The 27,403-nt window shown below is 40.7% G+C and overlaps 4 protein-coding genes across 9 annotated transcripts in view; 3 read left to right on the forward strand and 1 right to left on the reverse strand.

Annotated features, from left to right (window-relative positions):
• Nucleotides 1–6: 6 nt before the first annotated feature.
• Nucleotides 7–4,983, reverse strand: LOC137598605 (small ribosomal subunit protein eS27-like). Its single transcript, XM_068318949.1, has 4 exons — nt 4,829–4,983; nt 1,115–1,214; nt 926–1,036; nt 7–847 (listed from the first exon to the last, which is right to left on the reverse strand). The coding sequence occupies exons 1-4, from the start codon at nt 4,832–4,834 to the stop codon at nt 819–821; spliced, it is 246 nt and encodes an 81-aa protein (XP_068175050.1). The 5' UTR covers nt 4,835–4,983; the 3' UTR covers nt 7–818.
• Nucleotides 4,984–5,493: 510 nt separating this feature from the next.
• LOC137598604 (ras-related protein Rab-8A) lies at nt 5,494–12,779 on the forward strand. Its single transcript, XM_068318948.1, has 8 exons — nt 5,494–5,636; nt 6,118–6,178; nt 7,212–7,272; nt 7,723–7,800; nt 8,026–8,115; nt 8,238–8,303; nt 10,536–10,586; nt 10,674–12,779. The coding sequence occupies exons 1-8, from the start codon at nt 5,513–5,515 to the stop codon at nt 10,761–10,763; spliced, it is 621 nt and encodes a 206-aa protein (XP_068175049.1). The 5' UTR covers nt 5,494–5,512; the 3' UTR covers nt 10,764–12,779.
• A 560-nt stretch (nt 12,780–13,339) lies between these two features.
• hsh2d (hematopoietic SH2 domain containing) lies at nt 13,340–16,636 on the forward strand. Of its 3 annotated transcripts, XM_068320089.1 has the most exons (6): nt 13,340–13,363; nt 13,748–13,911; nt 14,646–14,735; nt 14,825–14,990; nt 15,221–15,496; nt 15,930–16,636. In XM_068320089.1, the coding sequence occupies exons 2-6, from the start codon at nt 13,787–13,789 to the stop codon at nt 16,419–16,421; spliced, it is 1,149 nt and encodes a 382-aa protein (XP_068176190.1). In that variant the 5' UTR covers nt 13,340–13,363; nt 13,748–13,786; the 3' UTR covers nt 16,422–16,636. The 3 variants fall into 3 exon arrangements, with proteins under 3 accessions (XP_068176190.1, XP_068176189.1, XP_068176191.1); XM_068320088.1 differs by lacking the exon at nt 13,340–13,363 and having other exon boundaries at nt 13,546–13,911; XM_068320090.1 differs by lacking the exon at nt 13,340–13,363 and having other exon boundaries at nt 13,790–13,971; nt 15,930–16,632.
• A 1,980-nt stretch (nt 16,637–18,616) lies between these two features.
• The window catches only part of palld (palladin, cytoskeletal associated protein), a 57,522-nt gene continuing 48,735 nt past the window's right edge, over nt 18,617–27,403 (forward strand). For 2 of the 4 annotated variants that reach the window (XM_068318882.1, XM_068318885.1), the window contains exons 1-2: nt 18,617–18,763; nt 20,198–21,187. In XM_068318882.1, coding sequence (XP_068174983.1) covers nt 20,199–21,187 — 989 coding nt within the window. In that variant the 5' untranslated portion in view covers nt 18,617–18,763; nt 20,198. The remainder of the gene's footprint in view (nt 18,764–20,197; nt 21,188–27,403) is intronic. The other 2 variants (XM_068318884.1, XM_068318883.1) reach the window with 1 other exon arrangement.

The raw sequence follows: 27,403 nt of genomic DNA on the forward strand, positions 1-27,403 counted from the left end.
ATGTATATGTGTGGTCCCTAACCCCTAGGCCACGGACCGGTACCGGTCTGTGGGTCATTTGGTACCGCACAGAAAGAACTAAATAATTTACATTACTTCTGTTTCATTTATTTTGGAATCTGAAAGATGTTTTATTTTGAAAAGTGACGTCTTTGCAGAATGACGCATAGACGAATCTGTGTCTGTCCCGCTTGACAGGTCTCAGTCACGTGACAGGTTACCAGCCATTACCCCTAAATTAAGCACCCACAACTTCACCAGTGTTCTGGATTAAAGTCAAGGCAGATTATCCTGAGATCGCCCAAAAAGTATCGAAAACCCTGTTTCCATTTCCATTTTCCTGTCTTTGTGAAGTGGGATTTTCTGCAGTGACCGTAAAGAAAACTAAACTGGTCAGTGCAGTCCCTTCAATCGAGTTTTTAATATAATTATTTTTTACAATTATATTCTTTATGGAGATGTTGATTATCAATTTATGAAAAAAAGGTTTGTTGTTTGTTGATGTTTGCATTTTACATAAAACCTTGATGATATATTATTAGACTAAAGCTGTCCTGGCGTCATTAACGATTATTGAGCAAATGAAGACCGGGCAGTGACGCAAAAAATGTTGGGGACCACTGACATATGACATATGTCATATGACATACTCTATACTCAAATTATTAAGTTTTGCTTGCGTTTATAAAGCCCCTCAATCAACGAAACGATGATTAAGATATTTTTCCACCTTCAGACTGGACACTGAGTCTCAGATGTCTTTACCCATCTTCTATTCTGATGCTTCTGCTATCTGAGGTGATTTGACAGATTTCTCTTCAGGAAGGCTTTCGTCGGTAGCGACAGCCTGGACAAAATCAAACATTTCAACATCTCATCCCATGAACAACAGGCAAATGGAAGACATTGTTTGGTTTTTCCTCACCTTCAGTTAATCGACATTTGCCCCCAGCGGGCTGGCAGAGGATTGAAGAGCAGCCTGCACAGAGGATGACTGTGTGGGCATGGCTGAACACAGTGGTGATGCAGTAGCAGCCTGGGGAACATCCACATGTTTAATGAACACACAGAAGTTCTCACATTAAGGAACCACGATGTGCTGCTCAGTCCTCACTTGAACATTTTACATCCATGAAGTAAGAGTTAGGACCTTGGACCAGCCTCTTCTTCTTGTGTCTCGTCCGCTCCTTGGTAAAACTGGGGTACATCAGGTCCTTTGAACGGAAAGACAAGATGATCACAACAATATCCATCTATTACGTGTTGTAAATCTTATTTTATTTCACTTATTCACAAATTCCTTTCTTTTTTTATTTTACTCTACTGCTCCCTACAAATGTAGCCACAAGAGGACACAAGCCAGTGTCTTATTGTGCCGGTCCCAAGCCCGGATAAATACAGAGGGTTGCGTCAGGAAGGGCATCCGGCGTAAAACTTTTGCCAAATCAAAGATGCGAATCAAACCTATGACTTCCATACCGGATCGGTCGAGGCCCGGGTTAACAACGACCGCCATCGGCGCTGTTGACCTACAGGGCGCCGGTGGAAATTGGATTACTGTTGGTCGAAGAAGGAGAGGAGGAAAGTGCGTTCGCACGAAGAAAGAGAAGAGGAACACCAAGAGTATAGGACTGAGAGTAGGGACGTTGAATGTTGGAACTATGACAGGAAAAGGTAGAGAGTTGGTTGACATGATGCAGAGGAGGAAGGTAGACATACTGTGTGTCCAGGAGACCAGGTGGAAAGGTAGCAAGGCTCGAACTTTAGGAGCAGGGTTCAAGTTGTTCTATCATGGTGTAGATGGGAAGAGAAATGGAGTAGGAGTTATCTTGAAGGAGGAGTTTGTTAGGAATGTCCTGGAGGTAAAAAGAGTGTCAGATAGAGTGATGAGTCTGAAGCTAGAAATAGAAGGTGTGATGTTCAATGTTGTTAGCGGGTATGCTCCACAGGTAGGATGTGAGCTGGAGGAGAAGGAGAAATTCTGGTCGGACCTTGATGAAGTGATGCAGAGCATGCCTAGAAGTGAGAGAGTTGTCATTGGAGCAGACTTCAATGGACATGTTGGTGCAGGAAACAGAGGTGATGAGGAGGTGATGGGCAGGTTTGGTATCCAGGAGAGGAACGCAGAAGGACAGATGGTAGTTGACTTTGCAAAAAGGATGGAAATGGCTGTAGTGAATACTTTCTTCCAGAAGAGGCAGGAACATAGAGTGACCTATAAGAGTGGCGGTAGGAGCACACAGGTAGACTACATCTTGTGTAGACGGTGTAACCTGAAAGAGATCAGTGACTGCAAAGTAGTGGTAGGTGAGAGTGTAGCCAAACAGCATAGGATGGTGGTGTGTAGGATGACTCTGGTGGTGAGGAAGATGAAGAGGGCAAAGGCAGAGCAGAAGACGAAATGGTGGAAGCTGAAAAAGGAAGAGTGTTGCATGACTTTTAGGAAGGAGTTAAGACAGGCTCTGGGTGGTCAGGAGGTGCTTCCAGATGACTGGACATCTACAGCTAATGTGATCAGGGAGACAGGTAGGAGAGTACTTGGTGTGTCATCTGGAAGGAAAGTAGATAAAGAGACTTGGTGGTGGAATGAGGAGGTACAGGAGTGTATACAGAGAAAGAGGTTAGCCAAGAGGAAGTGGGACACTGAGAGGACTGAGGAGAGTAGACAGGAGTACAGGGAGATGCAACGTAAGGTGAAGGTAGAGGTAGCAAAGGCCAAACAAGAAGCTTATGATGACTTGTATGCTAGGTTGGACAGTAAGGAGGGAGAGACTGATCTATATCGGTTGGCAAGACAGAGAGATAGAGATGGGAAGGACGTGCAGCAGGTTAGGGTGATTAAGGATAGGGATGGAAGTCTATTGACAGGTGCCAGTAGTGTGATGGGAAGATGGAAAGAGTACTTTGAAGAGTTGATGAACGTAGAAAATGAGAGGGAACAAAGACTAGAAGAGGTGACTGTTGTGGACCAGGATGTAGCAAAGATTAGTCAGGATGAAGTGAGGAGGGCATTGAAGAGGATGAAGAGTGGAAAGGCAGTCGGTCCTGATGATATACCTGTAGAGGTATGGAAGTGTCTAGGAGAGGTGGCGGTAGAGTTTCTGACTGGGTTGTTCAACAGGATCTTAGATAGTGAGAAGATGCCCGAGGAATGGAGGAGAAGTGTGCTGGTGCCCATTTTTAAGAACAAGGGAGATGTGCAGAGTTGTGGCAACTACAGAGGAATAAAGCTGATGAGCCATACAATGAAGTTATGGGAGAGAGTAGTGGAAGCTAGACTAAGGGCAGAAGTGAACATTTGTGAGCAGCAGTATGGTTTCATGCCAAAAAAGAGTACTACAGATGCAGTATTTGCTTTGAGGATGTTGATAGAGAAGTACAGAGAAGGCCAGAGGGAGCTGCATTGTGTTTTTGTAGATCTGGAGAAAGCTTATGACAGGGTGCCCAGAGAGGAACTGTGGTATTGTATGAGGAAGTCTGGAGTGGCAGAGAAGTATGTTAGAACGGTGCAGGACATGTATGAGGACTGTAAGACAGTGGTGAGGTGTGCTGTAGGTGTGACAGAGGAGTTCAAGGTGGAGGTGGGACTGCATCAGGGATCAGCTCTGAGCCCCTTCTTGTTTGCCATGGTGATGGACAGGCTGACAGACGAGGTTAGACAGGAATCTCCATGGACGATGATGTTTGCAGATGACATTGTGATCTGCAGTGAGAGCAGGGAACAGGTGGAGGAGAAGCTAGAGAGGTGGAGGTTTGTCCTGGAAAGGAGAGGAATGAAGGTTAGCCGCAGTAAGACAGAGTACATGTGTGTGAATGAGAGGGACCCAAGTGGAAGAGTGAGGTTAGAGGGAGAAGAGATCAAGAAGGTGGAGGATTTTAAGTACTTAGGCTCAACAGTCCAGAGCAATGGAGAGTGTGGAAAAGAGGTGAAGAAGCGTGTCCAGGCAGGATGGAACGGGTGGAGGAAAGTGTCAGGTGTGATGTGTGATAGAAGAGTTTCAGCTAAAATGAAGGGAAAGGTGTACAAAACTGTGGTGAGACCAGCGATGTTGTTTGGTCTAGAGACAGTGTCACTGAAGAAAAGACAGGAGACAGAGCTGGAGGTAGCAGAGATGAAGATGCTGAGGTTCTCTCTGGGAGTGACCAGGAAGGATAGGATCAGGAATGAGTACATCAGAGGGACAGCACATGTTAGAGGTCTTGGAGATAAAGTCAGAGAGGCCAGACTGAGATGGTTTGGACATGTCCAGAGGAGAGATAGTGAATATATTGGTAGAAGGATGCTGAGTTTTGAACTGCCAGGCAGGAGGCCTAGAGGAAGACCAAAGAGGAGGTTTATGGATGTAATGAGGGAAGACATGAAGGTAGTTGGTGTGAGAGAAGAGGATTCAAAGGACAGGGCTAGATGGAGGAAATTGATTCGCTGTGGCGACCCCTGAAGGGAAAAGCCGAAAGGAAAAGAAGAAGACTCTACTGCTCCCTACAGTCCGATGAGTGAACTGCAACCAGTGCGGCCAAGACAAGTCCGGGCAAGTTCAAACCTAATACGTATCTGTATACCCAATACAGTAGATCTACTGATTTATCAATATACCCAAAACAGTAGATCTACTGATTTATCAATACAGTGAACTTGTCTCATAACGTCCAGCACATTTATCAATTCTTTAGTATGCCTCTGTCTTTATATTTAAACATTCCATCATTTTTATTTAATGATAACAAAAACAACCCCTAGGAGCAGTTCACTGTCTATTCCATAAATCCAACATTTCAAGCTACAAGAAATACAACGTAAAATTTACAATACAATTTAAAATGTACTTACAGACATTTTTCCTCAGGTTCTTATTTCGTACAGTACAAATGAAAACAAGTGAAGTGCGCCTCTGCAGATCCAGCTGGATGGACGTCAATGATCGATGTTCCTGGAGGCGGGATCTCACCAGACAGGTGGATGAACTGGTCATGCTGGTTGGTTGCTGGCATTTTTGGAAAAACTAATTTTAACATCAATACAACAATAAAGGTCTGCTTTAAACTAGTACTGACGTCATCCACACTGACAGGGGAAACATTAATTGCCGTGCATGTGCAGTGCTTTATGCTCCCACTGTGTGATCTCTGGTGTTACCGGTCTTTAAACAGTTCTTGTTTAATTAGTTGGGGGTTTCTTTGATCGGGGTCCGTCTATATTTGTTAATGATTAAATTACCAAAATGAACTTTAAGACAAGAATCGATTTTAATTTCATACAACACAAACAACCCAAGCAAATTTCCAAGCAATTAATTTTCAAAATTGTTGTATTTGCTCTTACAAACGACTAGTTAATAAATTATATCGAATGACTGTACACGTCCGGTACATTTAAACTAAGCCAACTGGTGACAACGGACTTCCGGAGCCACGACGACAGAGAAGAACGGCAGCTGATTGGACCAACAGGAAACATATAAATAATGACGTCACACAGGGCGGGGATATCCGCAGTAGTAAGCTAACTAATAACATGGCGAAGACTTACGATTACTTGTTTAAACTACTTTTAATTGGCGATTCAGGCGTCGGAAAGACCTGTGTGCTATTTAGATTTTCAGAGGATGCCTTCAACTCAACATTTATCTCAACTATAGGTGGGTGAAAAACGTTTGTCAGTATTGTTTATGATGAGAAGTGGACTAGGAGTAGCCCAACCCGTCATGCTAATATGTTGCTAACTTTTCTGGCTAGCATTCATCTTGTAGTGGCTGGTCAGGAAGCGGCATAATTGTTGTGTGTTTGGTCTTTGACAGAACCGACAATAATTTTAAATAGGCTGTACTGTGGGTTCACATATTTTTAAGCACGGTAGGTGTTGAAACCAAACAGAAGCTCGATCCGGAGTTTTTTAATCATGAAGGCAAGCTAGCGTCCCAGAGTTGACAGGGAGCGATGGTAGTGTCATTTTTCATACAGTCAGCTTCCCATACTGGCTGCCAAAGTTACAGAAAGTATTAATTATCCCTGTACGCTTCATAAATCATTAATGTTATTATCAGTGGGATGCTGAGTGAGTCGGTGTCTGCCAGTGGGTGTGCTTCAATTGTGAGTGATGTGACTTTGCTTTTCCCTCAGGTATTGACTTCAAAATCAGAACAATAGAATTAGATGGAAAGAAAATCAAGCTACAGATATGGTAAGATAATCATAATTTGTCTATTTAGGTTCTATACATTAATCATAACGTCAGTCATTTCACTTTACCATTTGACTGATGTGGGAGAACAAACATTTAGAGATGAACAACAGGCATATGTAGCTTGGTGTTCAAGAGGGAGCTTACTTCTTACCAAACAAATACTATATAATAACATTAACACTTCAATAAATGAATCAAATTAATTGTGGACAGATTACATCAACTTGGTTTTCAATTATGGAAAGATAAAGATTAATAAGTATCAAGATTGATGATAAGTGATCGCTATTATCACAAATTCTACATCAACAACAACATCTGAAAAATAAAGGACTGACGGGTAGAAGCCAATAGGCTTGTGAAATTTCTGTCATCCAGAATCAGTAACTCATGGTGAATACTGCAGTACCAGATTCGTTTTATCCTCTGACCATCAGTGTGACCTGAAATTAAGGATAACAGGGGGAGTTGCTGGGCTATTCTCACCCAAGCCCAAATGAAGAAGATTCAGACCTGAATTTGAGTGGTTTCAATGCAATGATAGCTTGTGATGTGTTTTGAACAAAGATCAAATCCAAAGGAGAGGATATTTATTCCAAAAGGTGTGTGTGTGTGTGTGTTTTAAGTTGTGTGAAAGTATTCTAAATCTGTCATAGCAGCCTCCTGTCTGGGTGTCTTTAATGTTTCTAGTAGGAAAAAGTGTCCAACTAGTCTGTGTTTAGACCCATAGAAGCTGCAGTTTGTGGCTATTTGATCCATCTCACATGCCCTGAATGTTGCTGAATTAGCATTTTTCAACAAGTTCTGCTGACTCTTGGATTAAGTGGTAACTCGTATCCAGTGTGTCACCAAAAAGGGTAAAAAGGAAGCCAGAGGGTTGATTTTGCAGCTTTATTTTCATCAGATGCTTAGTGTTTAAAATGGAATATTCACAGACTACCATAAATTCTTCTGCTATTATGATATGATTTCAGTAATTACTATAAGTGCATACTAAATACAAGTTACAATGTTTATGTTTTCAATTTAGGGATACAGCAGGACAAGAAAGATTCAGGACAATCACAACAGCCTACTACAGAGGGGCCATGGTATGTTGCATCTTCAGCTTTCATAACTCTTGCAGTCGTGCAGATTACATCTGGGATCTGTCTGATGAATGCACTGCAGCATTAAACTCCCTGAATCACACCCAACATTGTTGTTGGTACTATTTTGTATCCACTTTGGAAATCAGACGCTTTATCAGTCAGTCAGTGGAGGCTTTTGTTAGCTCTCCATTAACTCGGGTTTAACCTGATGCTTGGATCTTGATATTGTGTTTCACAAGCCTAAATGGTTGCTATTCCCTTTGTTATTCGAATGTCATACTTTTACTTGAGGCTGCAGAATCATGTGATTCTTGACTCATGATTGTTGTTATAAAATCTGGAAAATCACATTAGAGACTTGATCTTCTAGTTTGAATTACGAGCTAATTAAATCACAATAGTAAGTGATAATTTCATTGTTGTCTTTGTTTTCTTGTATTTTCTCTTCAGGGCATCATGTTAGTGTATGACATTACCAATGAAAAGTCCTTTGACAATATCAAGAACTGGATACGCAACATAGAAGAGGTGAAGCGTTTTTCATTTTGTCCGTCATGTGATGTTTAGTTATATTATCTGTATTGGGGGTCTTCAAGAAATTCTAAAGTATTTTGCGTAGTGGATTATTGACACATAATTGTTGAATTAAATAATTTTTATAAATTGAATGCATCAGAGCAAGGACTCTTGGGAACAAGTCCTGTTCGTGTATATTTTTATGAATTTCCTGTGTGTGAACTTGTCCTTCTGCAGCACGCTTCAGCAGATGTGGAAAGGATGGTCCTCGGGAACAAATGTGATGTCAATGACAAGCGACAGGTGTCCAAAGACAGAGGAGAGAAGGTGATGAAGTTGACTGTATGAATAATAAACGTAGATGGACCTTGATAAAATATACGTGAGTGACTCTCCTGGAGATCATGCTTATTATTTGAGTGCTGTTGTGTGTCTCCTCCTGCTGTCAGCTGGCGCTTGAGTATGGTATCAAGTTCATGGAGACGAGTGCAAAGGCAAACATCAATGTGGAGAATGTGAGTTTACACTTTCTTGTTCATGTTATTAATTATTGCAAGAAGTGACCAACTTTGTATGTGTGGCTTGAGAAAGGGTCGCAAATTTTGTCTGTAATGGTTCAGGATTGTATTATTTGCTGCTTTTAAAGTTCTGTACTAAAACTGATTTGCTTTTGGCGACCCCATATGTGTCGAGTAATTAATTGTAATAATAATAATAATAAAATAATTGTAGAGCTAATAGTAATAGTTTAACAATTTTGGAATTGCAGTTATTCGGTGTCTTTGCGTCTTTGTTATTTAGTTTGTTCAAAAATTGTAAAACAAAAAGATTAATTTTTGGAGGAGAGGTTACTGTACATTTGAGACTACTTAGTGTTGATGTTAAGGAGCTTCTTTGCTAGGGACAACCGAATTGTTGTGACTAGTTCCTTTAAATCAGGGGTGTCAAACTAATTTTCCTCAAGGGCTACATTAACATAATGGCTGTCCTCAAAGGGCGGGATATAACCTATAAATGTAACTAAGTGCAAGTCAGTGTAATGTAAAATAAATGTAACTATTTCTTAATGTTAAATAACTCTTAAGTTTAATACTTATTCAAGTTACAAACAGTACAGCTGTACAAAAAATATGTTTGTTGCTCTGTTATATTTGTTAGGTTATTAAACCCGCAAAACTCCATCAATCAAGGACCAAACTATCCAAGTGAACAAAGAAAATAACATCAGACACAAGTTAGGACGTTAAGTTTGTTCAAAACATTTTTGTCAAAGTTAAAATGGGCTTTTTTACTGCATTGTGGGACATGTAGTTTTGGTCAAAACACTTTTGGCCTATTTATTTTTAGACACTCTGACCTTTTATGCACTCACTAGGGTTAGGGTTAGGCCATATAAAATGATGTAGCGGGCCACATTTGGCCCCCGGGCCTTGAGTTTGACACATGTGCTTTAAATCCTCGTCACTGACATTTTTCTATTGCAATAAGTTTGTAAAAACAAAAAGAATGGTACAGGCATACACAGACACACGCACATGCACACCCATACATACACGTGTGCGTGCATGCGTGCGTGCGCGCGTGCAAAAAATAGTCTGCACAAAAATAAATGACTGAAAGAAGAGGCAAACTAAAATAGAGCTCCACAATTAATTCAGTTCAGTTTTATTTGCATCATCCCAAACATAAAATGTCTCCAGCCAACCTAAAGCAAGTCCAGTGGGTTTTCTCTTCTTGATTTACCTCGACCTGGATGAATGTGAACCTAGAGACAAATTCATCCTTCAGTAGTTTTTACCATTTGTCCTTAGAGTAGAATAGAATAGAAAAATATGTATATTTATCTATAACAATGCACTGAAACAACTCCAACATCATGTAACTTTTCAACGTCTGTGTCTGCGTCAATTCAACCCAGGCCTCAACCTTAGGTACCACTGTCTCCATCCATTTTCTGGTTGTGGCTTTTTTAATTGTAATGAACATCATCAATGTATTTTTGTAAATTTCCCCAAATATAGGACCTTAAAGGTAAATGTTAATAGTTCACCCTCAATACTGTCTGTCCATCATCCAATCTCCTCCCTGTAAGGTTTGATAATCGGACAACTAAAAATGAAAGTGGTTGACTTCATTTGCACTGCAAAGTCTAGAACAATTTGTATTTTGATATTTTTTGTGCTGTGTAATAAAAAGTCTTGTGATGTTTTTCCATTCATATCCTGTCCAACATAAAGAGCCAGTTGTTTTCCGCTGCTGCTCATTACTTCCTCCATTCATCCACTGGTAGCTCAATGTTTGCCTCTTTCTCCCACTTCTCTTTTGTGGATAATGGATCACTACACGTCAGATTTTCAACCCCTTAGAAATCAACTTTATTCCAGAATCTGAATCATATGCTGAAATAAACATGTTTGCAATTTCTGTTGAATTTATTTAAAGAAACTGAATAAGATTTAGTTGATGAAAAATATGAAAATTACAATTACCTCCCCACTTAGTCTTCATCCCTACATCTAAAATATGTCAGTTTAACATGACATGATCTTCTTTACTGTCCTAACGTTTATATTTGCTTGCTTCATGATAAATTTAATGGTATTGAGGCACAATTATTCATGTCTGATTTGGTCACTTATTTCAAGGTCTGCCTGTCCGAAATTTGAATACACAAGTATTTTAATGTTGTCTTCCGAGTGCTGCCATTACTGTGCTGCTTCATTTTTTAATGTGTTTTTGTTCTGCAGGCCTTCTTAACCCTCGCCAGAGACATCAAAGCAAAAATGGACAAGAAGTTGGTAAGAAGCAAGAAAGCAGAAGCTCGGATGAATGCTTGTCTTTGGTCTCTTGTATTTGTGTTTTTCTCATATTTATGTGTCTTGTAGGAGGGTAACACCCCGCAAGGCAGCACTCAAGGTGTAAAGATTACAGAACGACCCAAGAAGAGCAGTTTCTTCCGCTGCACGCTCCTGTGAGGAGACAGGAGAGTCAGTCGCCGCCATTGCCTTAACTGTGTCCCCCACTGGACGGAACTGGACAGAGCCCACGCTGAACTCTTTTCCTGCTTTTCTTGTCTTCCTTCATCTTTTTGTCTTTCTGTTGCGTGGTTATCTTATAGGAAAAATGGTTACCACTCCCTTGGTTTACTCATCTTCTCCCATCACCTGTGAACCTAACTCGTGTGGCCTCTTTCACATAGTAAATCTGAAATCTTTTTACAGTTATTCATCATTTTAATAACTTTTAAAGACTTTCCTATACAGAGATGAAGCTTTACGACTTACTGAGTCTGTGGCCTATCTTGTTTTTTCTACTGGAGGTCAGTGTCATCTGGTGATGTTGCACTTATTTGATCTTCATTACTAAAAGCAGCCTGAATGTGACCTTCACCAAAGGTTACCAACCACCGGGCTCCTCTCAAATTCATCATTAGAGCACAAACCTGCTGGTTTTTGATCAATTACGTGACATTCAAGTACTGACTGGTAGTCCTTCAAGTTTACATATAAAGGCAATAATATGACAGCAACATATCAATATGTTATTAGTATTATGAATCCACATGAAACAATACTGCCAGTGTGTTTTAGTTATCACCCTTTGAGGCAGCAGTTCTTCACACCTCAAGTCCTTCGATTGACTTCTGATGCTGACACATTCCATTCCTCTCGTGAACACTTTAATGTGCAATCTAACGTATATGTCTTAACTGTTCACACGGTTGCAGTAAGATGGGGTTCTTGAAAAAGAACACTTGTTTTAAGGGCACACAGGTTGATTTGGTAGTTGCTTACCTTATTTTTGTATTGCAATCTCTATGGGTAAGAGCAATGTGATAGGTGTGAGGTGGATGCAATCTGATGCACTTGATGCATCATCATACTTAAAACTGCTTGATACATGGAGGAAATGCAGTATACAACAGTGGCACAGTGATGCAAGAACTAGTATTCATTCTTCCAGTTATGGGTTCCATTGGGGGAACAAGCACACCACTGTTTCTGGGCCTTAGATAGGGGCTGTGCTGTAGCAGTATTTATGGAATGAAACAAAAAGCACCAAAATGACAAAGTGCCCTTTAATATTCTTATTGATGATGCACTTTTCCTTTGTTGTTTCTGTTGAAGAAAAAAAAAAATCTTAAAATTTTTTGTCTGTTTTTGTTGTGAGTCTTCACTGTAAGCAAGAATATTCATGCACCAGTTTTTCTATGTACCCTATCTGGGCTTCCTAAAAACATCCGAGCACTGAACCTGTCATTTTAGTTTGCATGGTGAAATATACAGATTGCCTTTGATGTAGAGACGTTCTACATTCCAGTTTCCATGAACTGATGTGTAACTTTTTCTAGTTTTTTATGTAGTTGCATAAACATTGATGTTTTTGGGTACCCCAGCTGCTCCCCCCAGAGAAACCCCATGTCTTCTTTTGGCCATCTGAATTAAAGATGTGTAAAACTCAAAAAGCTTGACTTGAAAGGTTTTATGTGAGATGAGAAATGATTAGAAATCTGTTCTATTTGCTTTTTTGAGCCGTTCAGATGACAGAATAGAAAATTAGAGCTCATTGAGATCTACTCAGATGTTTCAGTGTGAGCAAATCTTGTCCCAAAGATGTTATGAAAACTTCTACTGTATCGGTGGAAACCTGTGGATCTGAATAACTGATCTTGGGGATTGTTTAACTGGTTCTCACAGATTATTCCAGTTCATCATTTGATTAAAAAAAAGGTTAGACTTAAATTTGGTTTTGTACAATAAGAGTGATTCCTCTTTGAAACAGAATTATCTATAAGTCATTTCATTTATGAATTTTGCCGATCTGTTGACAGGCATCCCTTGACTAAATTTGGATTTTGTCACTGATTTTCATGGGAAATAAATACTTTAGCAATTGTAAATAAAATCTACAATGATTGTACTTCATAAATCTTATTGATCTACATCTTTTGTAGATATGTGTACTTCTGATTTATTAAAAATTATATTCTTTAAAAAAAAGTGTTTCAGCTTATTTCTGTTGATTTCTTGAGATTTGTGTTTGAAATTTGATCCTGACTTATAACATTTTATCAAATGGAGATTGTTGAGTTGTTAACACATTCAAAACCAAGTTTATGAATCTGAAAAACTTAATTCTTCCTATTTAAACAACTAATATAAGAAGGCCATTTTCCTTTCTAGATCTTTACAACAAAACAAAAATCCATGTGTCTTATCTAGTTGTAGGATACTTTATCTGTGACCTGTTTTACTAAGGACAAGCCGAAGAAAAAAATATCTACAGGTGTATCCCAAAAATGTCAGTGAAATTTGGGTCTAATAGATCCAAATTTCACTGACATTTTTTCCATTATGTTGGGATACACCTGTAGTTTTGTCATGCACTTTGTTGTATCCCTTTTAAATGACATCATGCTGCTGTTTGTTTCCTGCACTAGGCTGCGCTGCTCTTTCTTGTTAAATGAAGGGGCAGTAAAACACCTTACAAGGATGTAATTTTTGCTCCACCCCAAACAGCTCTTGTTGGTGAATCACGTCTGCTGTCATATTTTTGCACAGACCTGCCAGACAAGGTGAGTAAACTTTTGCTGAGAGCGTTGACAAATATATTTTGGAGGACTTCCTCTCATTTTTCACTATTGAAACATTCAAACTCAAAATATAAAATTTAACCAACAAACTACAAGAAAGTCATTCTTCCGTCTGAGTTGTAAAGTGATTTTAGAGAACATCATGGGGGTTACAAGATTATTCAAGACTTCATGAAAATGAACCTCAGAACAAATCACACCATTTTCTACAACAGTTCACCAGTGTGTAACTGAAAGAGGAACTGAACACTGAAGACTTAAACCAAATTGATCCAGTTTTGTTCTGAACAGACTCATGTATCTTATGTATAACCTCAGGGAGTGGTAAATAACATGCAGGTCTGTCTGCTGCATGCGTTTGTCAAGAGAACGGAGGATTGACTGAGGTGACTCCTGAGGTGACTCATGGATTGGGGTCAGTCGTTACAAGGACAGCGTGCTGCTTTAACCTGGTTTCCAGGCTCCCAACTGCAGTCTGTCACGAGAAATGATGTCGTCCCGGAATGGTTTCACGGAACTATCTCCAGGAAGTAAGATCACTAAGTCAGTGTGGCGGTGGAAGGTGACAAGGAGGAATGTGGAGTGCTGTGGTAAATAATCAAGAAATAAGTGTTGTTTCCCAGCAAGCAGAGGTTGTTTCCTGTATGTCATTTACATTAGAAAACATGTTTTTTACTCTGCTTTATGCATAATAACCAAATTGAAGTTAAACAGGAAAATGTGGAATGTCCAAAGTTGTCATTTTCAAGAAGTAAATAATTTTTAGGAAGTTCCGGACAACAAAATAAACAGAGGAATCATTATTTTCGGCCCAACTTCCTAAAATGTTTTCTCAGTGAAGCTTGACTGTTTGTTGTGAAAGGTCAATGCTCTATTTTATAAGGAAAGGCTTTCAAATAAACAAAAACTATTCTGGTTCCGTACAGCAAGTCCAACATACCATAAGCTCAGTTGTTATGGAAACCTCTACTGGGAAACTCTTTCATTAATTGGCCTGAACCCAGGATGAACCTCAGTGGTTGATTTAATGTAGTGTTTGTCAGAATTTTGCATTTAGTTGAGTTCCTGCATGAGAACAATTTGATATGTGCTGAAAGTCATTTCCTATAAATCCTTTGATGACAAATTCCCACAATGATTTTAATTAAAATCTGATTCCAGATTGAGTTCACATGTCACGACTCACTAAAAGTCCCCAGATCACTTTATCTTGGAAAAATTGGAAAAGTGCACGTATGAACAGAGATTTTAATTGTTTTTACAGGAAGGCAGAGGAGCTGCTGATGTTCAAATCTCCCGGATACTTCCTCATCCGAGTCAGTGAGAGCAGGGTTGGCTACACCCTCTCCTACCAGTGTGTGTTTGCACAATGTAAACTAGTTTATTTCACAGTGTAAGGTCATCCAATGCTCACTCCCCTTGTCGTATCCTCTGTCCTCTCAGGGGTAGGGACCGCTGCAGACATTACAAGATCAATGCCTTTGAAGATGGCCATTACGTAATAGTAGGGGAAAAGATCCGCCACCGGTTTCTGCAGGACCTGGTGGATCACCACCGAAAGACTCCCATCATACCTTATATGGAGGTGTTGACCGTCGCTTGCGGACAGGTAGATAGATGGTTTAATACCCTGCAAGCATGCAGCTCTGTAATTTCTATGTTGTTTTATTCATCTTGCTCATAAACTCTGTACTTTTGAATGAAACGGCGGCATTAGGACTACATATTTGCAGGCATTGAACCTGCCTGCATGTAAGGTTGAAAGTCACTGTTACTATTTCAGACCATCTTATTTGCAAAGAGCGTAATTCAGCATTATGCTCTGTTTTTCTCTCTAAGAACTCAAGCGACAAGATGGTCCATGCAGAACTATTTGCAGAACAACAGTTATTCCCTCAGAAACATTCCAGTCATGATGAAAGTTTACAACCAAACCCTTCATTGAGTCTGAGAAGTGGCCCCCCAGGATCACAAGAAGACATCTCACTAGTCCTCCCTTATCCAACAAATAACCTGAGGAGCCCGACCGTCCCAACTCTGAACAGCCAGTCCAACAGATTTAACCCCAGTGTGGGAGGAGAATGTTCTTGGGTCACCGCCCTTCAGCCTACCTTGGTAATGATGAGTGAAATTTTCTTCAATGTCAATGTACAAAAAATTTAATTAAGGGTTGACACTTTTACTTCCTTAGATTCTTAAGATGAACTATACTCGCATTTCCTTATGAACACATAATCCTCTTCCAAATGTAACCAGTTTTGATTCCTCCACTTGAGAGATTTCTGTCTATCTGTTGTTGCAGTTTTTGTAGAATGTTGGATTGTTTCAGTTCATTGTCAGGCCTCAGATCTACTAAACAATACCCTTTCAGCTCTGAGGTTCCTGCCATTAAATACCTTTGTCAGGAATTAGCAGAATATTTCTGTCAAAAAATGGTCAATCAGTTATGATTGTTTGATTTTTATCTCTATTAATTGTGCAGTTTGAGCAGGTATGGTAACACTGAAGAATACTTTTGTTTGACAGCTTTCTATTCTGTTTGTGTCAGGATTATAATTTCCAGCCTATGCCAAAGCCAAGGAAAATATTTTTGGCCACTAACCCTCCATCCAACTTGCCTCCTGACCTCCCTGCTCGGACTGCTACTCGTCCACTGACGCAGAAACAGACTTTTGTCGGGACAGTCTCTGAAAGTCCCGGCTCACCCATAGACATTGAATACCCATTCTGTGCCAATATCCAGCCTGCAAAGAATCAGGAAACAAAGCCGTCACTCATCAGTCAGACAGATGATCTCAAGAAAAAACTTCCAGTGAAGACAGATTTGCTGAAGGAGTTTAGATTATCAGAGAATGATGTGATGGTGACGTATGAGGGTGGAGACACTGAAAACCAGAATCATATGATCACAAGATACAAAACTCACAGCCCACAATATCCTTCTACTGATGCTACTAATGACAGGTTACCCGAGGAGTACAACTTACCTGCACCTTTTGCACCTGGCTACTCTTATGCAACAGTTCCCTCCGACTATTAGTGGATCGTAGACTGAAATGAAAAAATATTATTCATAAATTAGATTTATTCTTCCAAAAATGTCACACATGTCCAAGACCATTGCAGTCTGTGGTGAAAAGGTTTTCTTGACCTCTTTTTATCTTTTATTTAAGTGAATCACTTTATAAGAGTTTAAAATTATATACAGTAATTAAACTGCTACCTCCAAGTGACTATTTGTAGGCTTTATTTATCATTTATTCGGCGCCTTATTCAACAGAGACAATGCATACACCTATTAAATGACACTTCCAATGAAGCCTTTTTGTTATTGTACACCAATAACAGTGGGCTGGAGGCTTATGTTGTGTATGTTAATCCATTATATCATGGTTAAAGTCAGTGGCTGTGAATCCAGACGACACATTGTCTGAACTACATTGTCTGTATGCTGATCACTTACAAGCATGAGCAGGAAGAGATAAACCCAAGCAGGTATAACAACTTGTCAGACTTGTTTCACAGATACAAAAAACAGGTGAGTGAAATTCTATTTTACAAATATCCATGTCATTAATTTTTAGCTGCACCTGGGAAGCTATGATCCAGATAAATGAGAGGGTGTTTGTCTGTCTGTGTGGGGCTGCAATGAACTGGTAGTTTGTCCAGGGTGTACCTCACCTCTCGCCTGCAGTCAGGGATAGGCTCCAGTGTAAAACGACCTGTTTTTGGATAAGTGGCTGAAGACAAGACGATTACCATCGTCTTGTCTACAAGAAGATGAATGAATGACAAAGATTGACATTTAATAATGAGATTCATAACATTTGTGTTGTGAAATGTTGAATGTTTTATGGGTATATATATATATATATATATATATATATATATATATAGACTTGGTATGGTATCGTGGAAGAAATGCCGGTGCCGTCCGTTCTCCATGGCCTCTCCGAACTCCTCCCACACCCTCTGTTTTGCCTCCATCACAGCCGAGGCTGTAGTCCTCGTGGCCCGTCGGTACCCTGCAACTGCTTCAGGAGTCCCCAGGGACAACATGCCCCTGAAGGCCTCCTTCTTCAGTCGGCTTCCTTGACCACCGGGGTCAACCACGGTGTTCGAGGGTTACCGCCCCTTGAGGCACCCAAGAATTTGAGACCACAGCTCTCAGCTGCAGCTTCAGCCACGGAAACTTTGAACTTCGACCATTCAGGTTCGATGCCCCCAGCCTCCACAGGGATGCACGAGAAGCTCCTTCGGAGGTGTGAACTGAAGGCCTCGCGGACAGAGTCCTCCTCCTGACGTTCCCAGTCCACTCCAGGGCTTACCAGGTCTATACAAAGGTTTCCTCCACCAACGGACCCAACTCACCACCAGGTGGTGATCAGTTGACAGCTCTGCCCCACTCTTTTAAAAATGTACATGTCATTAAAGACTGTTATGTCTTTGCCCACAATAAGCACAACATTAGATAAATGCATGAAGACGATGAGATGGAAATTTTCAATGGAAATTATCAAAAAGCTAAGGAAGCTATGGCATTCTGTTTCATTTATGTCAAGCACACACTCAGACTTGCAACATTTTCTGGAATCTGAACTGAAGTAAAAACCTACACTTGTATGCTGGACCTCTGCCTGGTGACCTTTGACCGGCAGGGCAACAGCCAACTCACAGCCAACATTTTGATCTTGCGTGCTCCTCAGGTAGAATTTCCATCCTTATATTTTACATACATTTATTCACAACTTTTGCAAAAAAATTATCATTCTTTACATTAAAAAAGGTACTATTGCATTCACCAGTCATTCAAAATCATTGTCTTCATTATTGTGTCTGATCTGTTGTTTCATATACTGTATATAAGTTTACACTGGTAAACTGGTAAAGGAAATATCTTTATGATTACAGTGAATTTAAAAAAGAATTTTACAGCTATTTCTACAGAACTACTCATTGGCTCATGTTCAGTAAGGAACCCAAATGTTTCATGGACCCCGGTACAACTATCTTATTACTGACATGTGTGTGATGTTAAATTTTACAGCAAGATGCACTGTTTTTTGTACTACAACCGCCTCTTCCCCAGGACTACCATAACACCCTCTCTTCTTGCCAATATCCTGGCTGTGAAATCTGAGCTGCAGCCAAATATAGCCCAACACAGTGAGAAGTAGAGACCGGGACAGATGGGACAGCAGGCCACTGCAGAGGCAGAACGCAGTTGGACCCTGAACCTGAGAGATCCCGCAGATCGCCTGACCAATAAGGCTGCTCTCCTGGAAAGAAGAGCTTCTTTTTGGTTCAGTCTTACTGAATACAGCGACAACCCTGGAAGCACAAAACCAGGAGAAAGCATTTGAAGAAATAACAGGTTATCAGGTAGGGTTCAATCTGTTTTTTTAGTTTTATGATATATAAATATCATAAATATATATATATATATACACACTGTATACATACTGTACATATACTGTACATACTGTGTATATCATGTATCAATTAATAATGTAATAATAATAATGTCAATATTTTCACAATTAATAATGTGAAAATACATACATTAGTCACAATAAAAATTGATGTTAACTTAATAACATCTATTATATCTTGAAGAGAAGTGTATTTAGTGGAAACTTTGACAGCATTGACAGTTTTTAAGAGTCTGTGACTCTCAGTGTATAAATTTTCCACATGAATATTTGATCACCACTGTCCCGTTATTTTTGTTCTCTTCATATAATACTACTTTTAAGAGACAGTCTTTGCTCGTCTTCTTGTAAGGCTTTAACCCAATCTGTACTGCATGTTAGATAGATAGATATACTTTATTTATCCCAAACTGGGAAATTTAGGACTGTGTTCATGTGTACTTGTGAGTTTAACGGTGAATTCGACCACCTCTCCAAAGATCAGGGTGGTCGAGTTTGTGCTGCTGCTGTGAAACATAGCCCAGGAGATTAAAAATAACAACAGCTGGCCTTCAGGACGCCATGAGGCGCACAGCGTCACACCTTGTCATGCTTGTATCTGCACCAGCAGTCTGACAACATGCTGAATGTCTGAAGTCAGCATCTCAAGAGAACAGATAAGAGGAGGCACTAATTTTGGAATTTTAAAATACTTGTTTAAACTTAAACAACATCACATACATGGATGCTGCAACCACATTTATGTTTAAATCATGAAAGATGATAGAAATTTGTGGTGCGAGCAAATTCAGACTTCTGAGCTGACTTTCAGTCTGGTATATTGGATATATTTTTTACAATGACTTTCTGTACAGTACTAAAATGCCTTGATTACTACAAAGGTAAACCTAACAATAATATCAGTGTTTACATCCAAACTGAGAACCCGTTGATTAAGTGAATGGTTGACTGGTAGAAAAACTTTATTTTTCTAAGTTTTAAAAAAATCATTTAAATCAGATCTTTCTTTTTAATTAGTTGTCTGTTTTAACCCTAACGCTGTGCTAATGCGGAGTTAGTCATACAGTATATGTAATGAATGCACCGATGAAAACAGAGATGATAATATATCCCAATAAAATCAGATATAGTAAGAGATACCGGTCCTGTTCACTATGACCCCAGTTAAGGTCTTTGCTCATACTATCCATCTGTGTCCAAGCAGCATTGGCCTGAGTCATGCTGCCAGCTATGGCTGTGAGAACAAATGAGGCACTATTGTGAAATCTCTATTTTAATCCTGACCCCACTTGTTGGTCAGTTATCTCATGTAGGGTTTCAGTTGTGATGTGTGCATGATTATGTGTGGAATTTGCTGGTTGATGATGGTTCATGTGTATTTCAGGATGCAGGACGGGAGTTGGAACCAGCCACTCCCCATCTCTCTGCTGCTGAAGGATGTGGCAGGAGGCAGGACTCTGGAGGCCGATGGAGGGGTGTTCTCTGAGGCATCTTCTGATGGGGAACTATACCTGGACTCAGGGACAGAGCTGGATTCTGGAGATGGAGACTTTGCTGATCTTACCGCCTTCTTGAGTGTAGAAGAGATTAACCGTAGCCTGGATATAGCCCGGGAGGCCTTTGGTGACCCATTTGAATGTGAAGACCCAGGCCTCACTAATCCTTCATCCCAGGAGCAGGCTCTCCAACATGTCCCCTCTCTTCCCGTGACCTCTCATACTAGTGAAAACCTTGGCACAGGCCCAGATCTTCAGCATCAGACAAAAACCCCTTGTCCAGATGATAATGCAGCAGTTCTAGTTCCATCTAACCAGAACACCCCCCTCAGCAAACCAGTGCAGGTGTCTAGTGAACGTCCATTCTCCGCGGAGAAGGTTGATCGCCACAAGCCGATTCAGCCTGTTTATAAGCAGGACAAACCCAGGCTGGTCCATGAAGGCTCGGAGATGAATGATCGGACAGCTTCAGCCACTGAGTTCTGTAGCCGGGCTGCTACGTTCATCGAGGAGCTGTCCTCCATCTTCAAAGCCTCTGCTCACCCGGAGCAGCAGGTGGAGGAGGACTCGTCCTCTCCTGACAGTGGCTATCTGTCTCCACGGAGCCGGAGACCAGCCCCTCAGGGCTCAGCCTCAGTTCCCTCTCTGCCCCGAAGCCAGCAAGACGAGGCACAGCCCAGGCAACAAGACAGAACTCTACCTGGAGGCTCGATGGGAGTGGCAGTTTCTGCAAGGTACCCACAGTCTGGAGCTCCAATGACCCACGGACTGCTGTCTCCTCCTTGCTTCCTTCAGAAGTTGAAGAGTCAGGAGGTGGCAGAAGGAAGTCCAATTCGTCTTGAGTGCAGAGTCAGAGGAAACCCCCTGCCACTCGTCAGGTGAGGTTTGAACTTCTCAAGACATCCTCTATTAAGTAGCTTTATTTTCTGAAGCTGTAACTTAATCTGCAGTGACCATGACCACTGATCATAGCCTCTTTTGATAACTTGAAACATTTACTTTCATGGTACGAATCTATAAAATGCACTTGTAATCATTCCAGTCAGGACAATGGCTGCTGACATGAACTGGTTTGGTGTTCAGAGGAGTGTATTCCTCCACCTAGGCATAACACTCCTGTTTAGCTCTATTAACCCTTTAACATTGCAAGCATCCTGAAGGTAGAAGCCATTGGTTTAATTTAATTGAGATTGTTCAGCCTTTGATAAGGTATTTGGTCTTCTGAATGTCCTCCTAGTTAATTAAGTTATCATTTTTACGGAGTGTCCGTCAATCTCTTCATTTCAAATTGCTTCACAGTCAAAGAAATAAATTAATTTTTTTTTAACATATCTATAACTTTATTACAATTAATTAATCACGTAAGTGCGGTACATTGGCGCAGTGGTTAGCGGTTTTGCCACACAGCAAAGTTTGGGTCCAGGTTTGAGTCCTGCTCTGTGCAGAATTCGCATGTTCTCCCTGTGTCTGCATGGGTTCTCTCCGGGTTCTCCGGCTTCCTCCCACCTCCAAATAACATGCGCTTCAGGTTAATTTGCTCGTCTCCCAAGAAGATGTGGGGAGATGTGAGTGTCTGCGTGTTTGTATGTCTATTTGTGATTCTGTGGTGCACTGGTGTCGCGCCTGGAGTGTACCCTGCCTCGGCTGGGATAGGCTACAGCAAATCTCGACCTGCAACAGCCGATGAAGCAGGTTCTGTAGATGAATGAATGAATGAGTGAATGAATGAATGAATGAACGAATGAATGATCACATTAAAGGAGGAGACACACATTCATCAGTATCCCTCACCACATGGTGTCCTTTTCCATAGTGAAGTGATGTATCAAATGAAAGTCACTGTAACAGAGAGTCATCGTGGAAGCGGCTGAGCATCTGAATTGCCTGAAACTCCTTTGTTGTGGTCTGTGAATGCACTGACCTGCTGGGCGCTAACAGTCCTTTACGTCACAGTGTCAGTGATGCTTTCCAGAGCAGGCGTCAGGATGTAGCCTGGCTGGTCCTGCCGTTAGAGATAATGTGGGTGAGATGGAGGTGGTCACGAGGTGAGAGTTACATGTGTTGACAAGCAGGACACCTGGTTTCAGGTTTGAGGGGGACTTCCAACCTGCATAAGTAGATTTACTAATCATACCCGTTGAAGCAGATCTAATTTATGATGACCTGTGGATATATGCTACAGGTCAAACTAAAAATACTGTCCTCTCTTGTGTCTAGACCTGTCAGCCTCACAGCTCAGTCAACATGCGTGTTGTTTACTACATGTGCAAATTAAAGTTGCAGTCTGTGTGAATATGGCTGAAAGTGTGAATTTGCATAATGATGGATTGTACTGTCCATAACCATTGCTTTTAAACCTTTAAACCTTTCAAACAGCTCCCTTTTTGACACCAAATTTAAAGAAATACACTTTTTATACACTACTGCCTGTCTTTTCTGGAGTTCTGACAATGAGCAATCCAAAACTTTCATAAAGAGGTGATGTACTGTGCTAGAAGACATGAAGTTAGCAGCCCAGGCAGGACATGAGTCTCCTCGTAGGCGCTGAGGGGCCTCTTCTATGGCTGTATAAATAGTCTTCAGGCCAACAGGAGCCAGGCACAGGAATGCAGGCAATGTGATGACACGGCATTTTCAGTCACCAGGCTCCATATCTCCCCACACCTTCTTGGGAAGTATGAAGGTAGAATGCCACATGCTTAACCACAGGGAAACAGGAGAGCCCGACATGGTGGCCATATGGGTGTTGTGTAAGGAGGAAGTTAATAGAAAACAGCGAAGGAAAAAATGGAAAGCTCTTCTGGTCTAACCACAATATTTTTTACAAGTTTCACTAATCAAGTACGGCCTTTATTGAACTGAAAGTGAATGCAACTGTTACAGAATGAGGTGGAAGCAGATCTGTGCAGCGCTTCTTGTTTGATGGGCTGTTTGCTTGTGGCCTCTCCTGCAGCGACATTCATTATGTGCCCCCAGTTTAACAGTGACATCACTTCCTGTGTTGGCCACTGATCGTGGACACTAGATGGCAGCATGTTACATTTTATTCAGATAATGATAGTAAGAGTTACCTACCCCTGGTAGAGCTTCCAGAGCTGTTTGTCTATTTGTCCTTAGGTCTGATATTAGCTTCACAAGTGTTCTCGATATATATTTAATTAAACTCAAACATCTCAAACTCGCATCTGAGTGAATTCCCTTCAGAGGTTTTCTTTTGTGTGTGTAGTTGTGTGTTGACCTGCCTTCATATGCACATATGTGTTTCACCTTTCTTCCATTCAAACTGTCCTTGTCTTAAAGGTTTACATTCTGTGGTCTGGTTGTATGTTTCAATATGAGTGTGTGCGTGTCTCCTGTTGTCTTTTGGAATAATTGTTTCAATTCAGGGTCCTTGTGTTATGTCCAGGGGGCAGCACCTTTGATGCAGATGCCAGTCCGAGCAGGTGGCGCTCCTCCTCACCTCCTCGTCCTCTCAGCATAATGAGTTGAACTGGTGCTGAGTTAATGCCAGCATTTTTCATGGCCACTGAAAGAGACATTCCTGGTGGTTGTGTGCTGGGTGCGGTCTTCTGTGGTCCACCACAATTTGTCTCGGACAGAGAGTCTTATGCTGCTGAGAGTCTGGTATTCTTCAGGGTGTCTTTGGGCTCCTCACACACAACGTTTTATGCAACTCTGTTTATAATGATGCATCGCTGGTATTGGGATGTGTGTGTGCTGCATCCTTGTGAAAACCACTTTGTGCATTTTTTCAGGTTGAGGTCATTCTTTTCTTCTTTAAGGGGGTAGTTTGGGATCAAAACTAGCTGTTGGCATCAGAGCATAGGGAGTGTATACAGTCAGTGTTAGAGTCTTGTATGTCTGGTTTGAGGGAGCATATCTGAAGAAAACAGCTGGTTTTAGGTCCTGTTGATGTCCGATACTGATGACCGATTCCCCACTATTCCAGTATATTTTGAAGCAGACAGGGAAAATCCACTTCCATTGTGGCATGCTATTTTAGGTGTCTGATGCTCTTCCATGTCATTACCCTAACTGTCTGTTGTGAAACAAGGCATTCCAAAACCGACATGTACTTGAATAAAAGATGGCCAGTCACACACTCAGCTTCTAGGACTTAACTAAATACACAGAACCACAGGTGGATTTTACCATGAAATGTACATAAAACAGTGTCAACATCATGTGGAGGGAAAATAAAAATAATCCTTCATTAGTCCCATGACATTATGACAGAGTAGTGATACCCAAAGATAAACAGACAGAAGATGTTTGAATGCAAACCCATGTTTGGATTAATATTGACAAACAGGGCAACAGGCACACAGAAATAAAAGGACACACAACTACTCATTCATTGTATTGTCACATTTTACTCATCTGGACAAAAATCAGACAGACATTGTTCTAGACCTGGAGCCAAACCACTGGATGAATTGTGGAATAATTAATTCCTCTGATGCCAGAAGGATTCACAGAATATTGCTTGTAATAGTTTGTAGTTCGCTGCATTCAACACAACTGCAAATGCAGAAAGTCATGAATTTCTACAAGGAACTTGCAAAACAATATGGCCAAACATGTGTTCATCTTATTAATACAGCTTGAGAATACTTGAATGTATTGCAAAAATCCGTCTATTGGTAACTTCTATGCTATATTATGAACACAAACATCCCACATATTGCACAATAATAAACGACAATTTCCAAATAGTCATGAAACCAGCGCAAGTTCTTTCTATTTTTTTATTTATGGCTGATGGACATGCCGAGACCACACCCTGGCTTTTGAAATCCATGGCTATTGATTATTCATAGATTGTTACTATGGGTATAATTGATATGGGAAAATTGCTAGCCAAATGAATTTTACTCAATTTGAGTTTTTGAAGGTAGACAATTGGCAGGATGTTACCACTTGATTTTCGGTTGGGTAATTTTTATGGATTTCAGCTAAACTTAATGGAGGAATGAGACCTGAGCCGAGGATGAACTCAATACATTTCATTCAGATATCACTGAATAAGTATGTCTTTAACATTAGGAAATTTTGAACATTTTCCCCGATTACCCAAAAACTACTGAACAATGTCCACATAGCTTTGTGGAGGGCAGGGACATGAGCCAGGAAGGGCTGAAAAACAATGTAGGAATGTTTGGCCCTTGGGACAGTTTGGGCCCCACTGAGTTACCTCCACCCAGGAAGTTTTGTTTTTACCTGTGTTCATTAATTAGTTGTCAGCAGGGTTACTCGCATATTAGTATAGAACAGACTTCCATGAAACTTGGTGGGAAGATGGTTCTTGGGCCAGAATAGTCCCTGTTAAATTTTAGTGTGGATCTGGATTCTAGATTTTTATGGGTAGTATTTCTTGTTAAGGTAATGTTGGTTTGACTCTCTTTTCTTGCAGACTTCTTTTATCTATGCTGTCTTTTGTCACTTTGACTCACATATAAAGATGTGATTTGTCCCCACATAACCGGCCTGTTGTTGCACAAGTAGTTACTAGCTAACAGTTACGGTAGCTTCTTCCTACAATGTGTTAAACAGACTTGGTATGAGGTCATAGCAGGTGACCCATTGCTGACTCATGACGTATTCAGACTGTAATGCTGACTGTTTGGCCTGTTTGAGGAAAGCTATAATCTTAACTTCTCCCTCCTGGACTCATTTGATCTCTGCAGGGGGAGGGAACAGGAAAAAGCCTTGATATTTTTATACCTACCTTTTCCTAAATTTTGCAAGCATGATGTCATTCCATATTTAACCTCCAAATAATGAACAAGCCTGGAGTGAGTGGGTTGCATACTTAATGAAAATGAACAGTCTACAAGACTATTCAACACAAGTTTAACATTCTTGAAACATGAAAACATTTGAGGGTGTAACTACAAATACTGTATGGAGATTTCACAAGAAGCTGTGAGGTGCTTGGTTTGACGTATTGTTTAGTTCTCACCATGCTGAAAACTGAAGTCTGTCCATGACTGTATGTTGTATGTGTGCAAGACGTGTTGAAAGCATGAGGACATTAAAACCTGTTCACGGGAAGCTACCAAAGAATCTTGACGTGTCTGTGGATATTCAAATGTCATTTTAGATGTATCGTCACTGGCTTCACTCTTTACCAGTCACTGACAGATCTGATCTTCCACTTATTTTACACAAGAACAGTTTAGGATACCAACCGTAAAACATCCGGATGGACACATGTCAGTGGCATTCCTCAGCAGTATGTTAATGCTACTTGTGACAAATGGAGCTGTCCTGTCTGAGCCTCAGTGGCGGTCCATTACCCTACACCAGTATCGAGACAGGGTGTGAAGTTTCGCCCAAGGAGGTGAGATTTTTCCTGCTCCATTTCTGTCCTCTTTGCCTCAGAGTTTCAAGTTTCGTTACATTTATACATGCAAAATTCTTGAATGCACCTAAATGTCCCACTAAGACATGCCTGTAATCACATATGAGCATAAAGACATGGACATGCATTACAGAAGAATTGTAAGACCTTATCAATGCAGTACCAGAATCCACATTAATCTACATTCACTCTATTGCCAAAGGTATTTGCTCAGCTATCCAAACGATTTAAAATGTAGGTGCTCAAATCCCTTCTATAGCCACAAGTGTACAAAACCAAGCACTTAGGCACGCAGACTACTTCTACAAACATTTGTGAAAGAATGGTTCACTCTCAGGAGTGACCCATGACACTGATAGGAAGCCACCTGGGCACTAAGCAAGGTCTGTAAAGACATTTAATGAGCGAGTTTGTGTTGAAGAACTTCACTGGCCTGCACAGAGTCCTGACCTCAACCCGACAGAACACTTTTGGAATTAACTGGAGCAGAGACTGCAAGGCCTTCTCATCCATCAGTATTTGGAAGAACGATAAAAACTTCCAATAAACACAGTCCTAAACCTCGTGTAAAGCCTTTCTAGAAGACATGAAGCTGTAATAGCTTCAAAAGGTGGACCAACATCATGTTAAATACTTTGTATTAGTAATGAGATGCAATGGAAGTTTATACAGTATGTGTGTGAAGGCGAGTGAGTGAAGACTTTTCGCAATATAGTACATCATATTTGTA

The sequence above is a fragment of the Antennarius striatus genome, chromosome 7, assembly GCF_040054535.1.
Source record: "Antennarius striatus isolate MH-2024 chromosome 7, ASM4005453v1, whole genome shotgun sequence".
In the NCBI taxonomy this organism is placed as follows: domain Eukaryota; kingdom Metazoa; phylum Chordata; class Actinopteri; order Lophiiformes; family Antennariidae; genus Antennarius; species Antennarius striatus.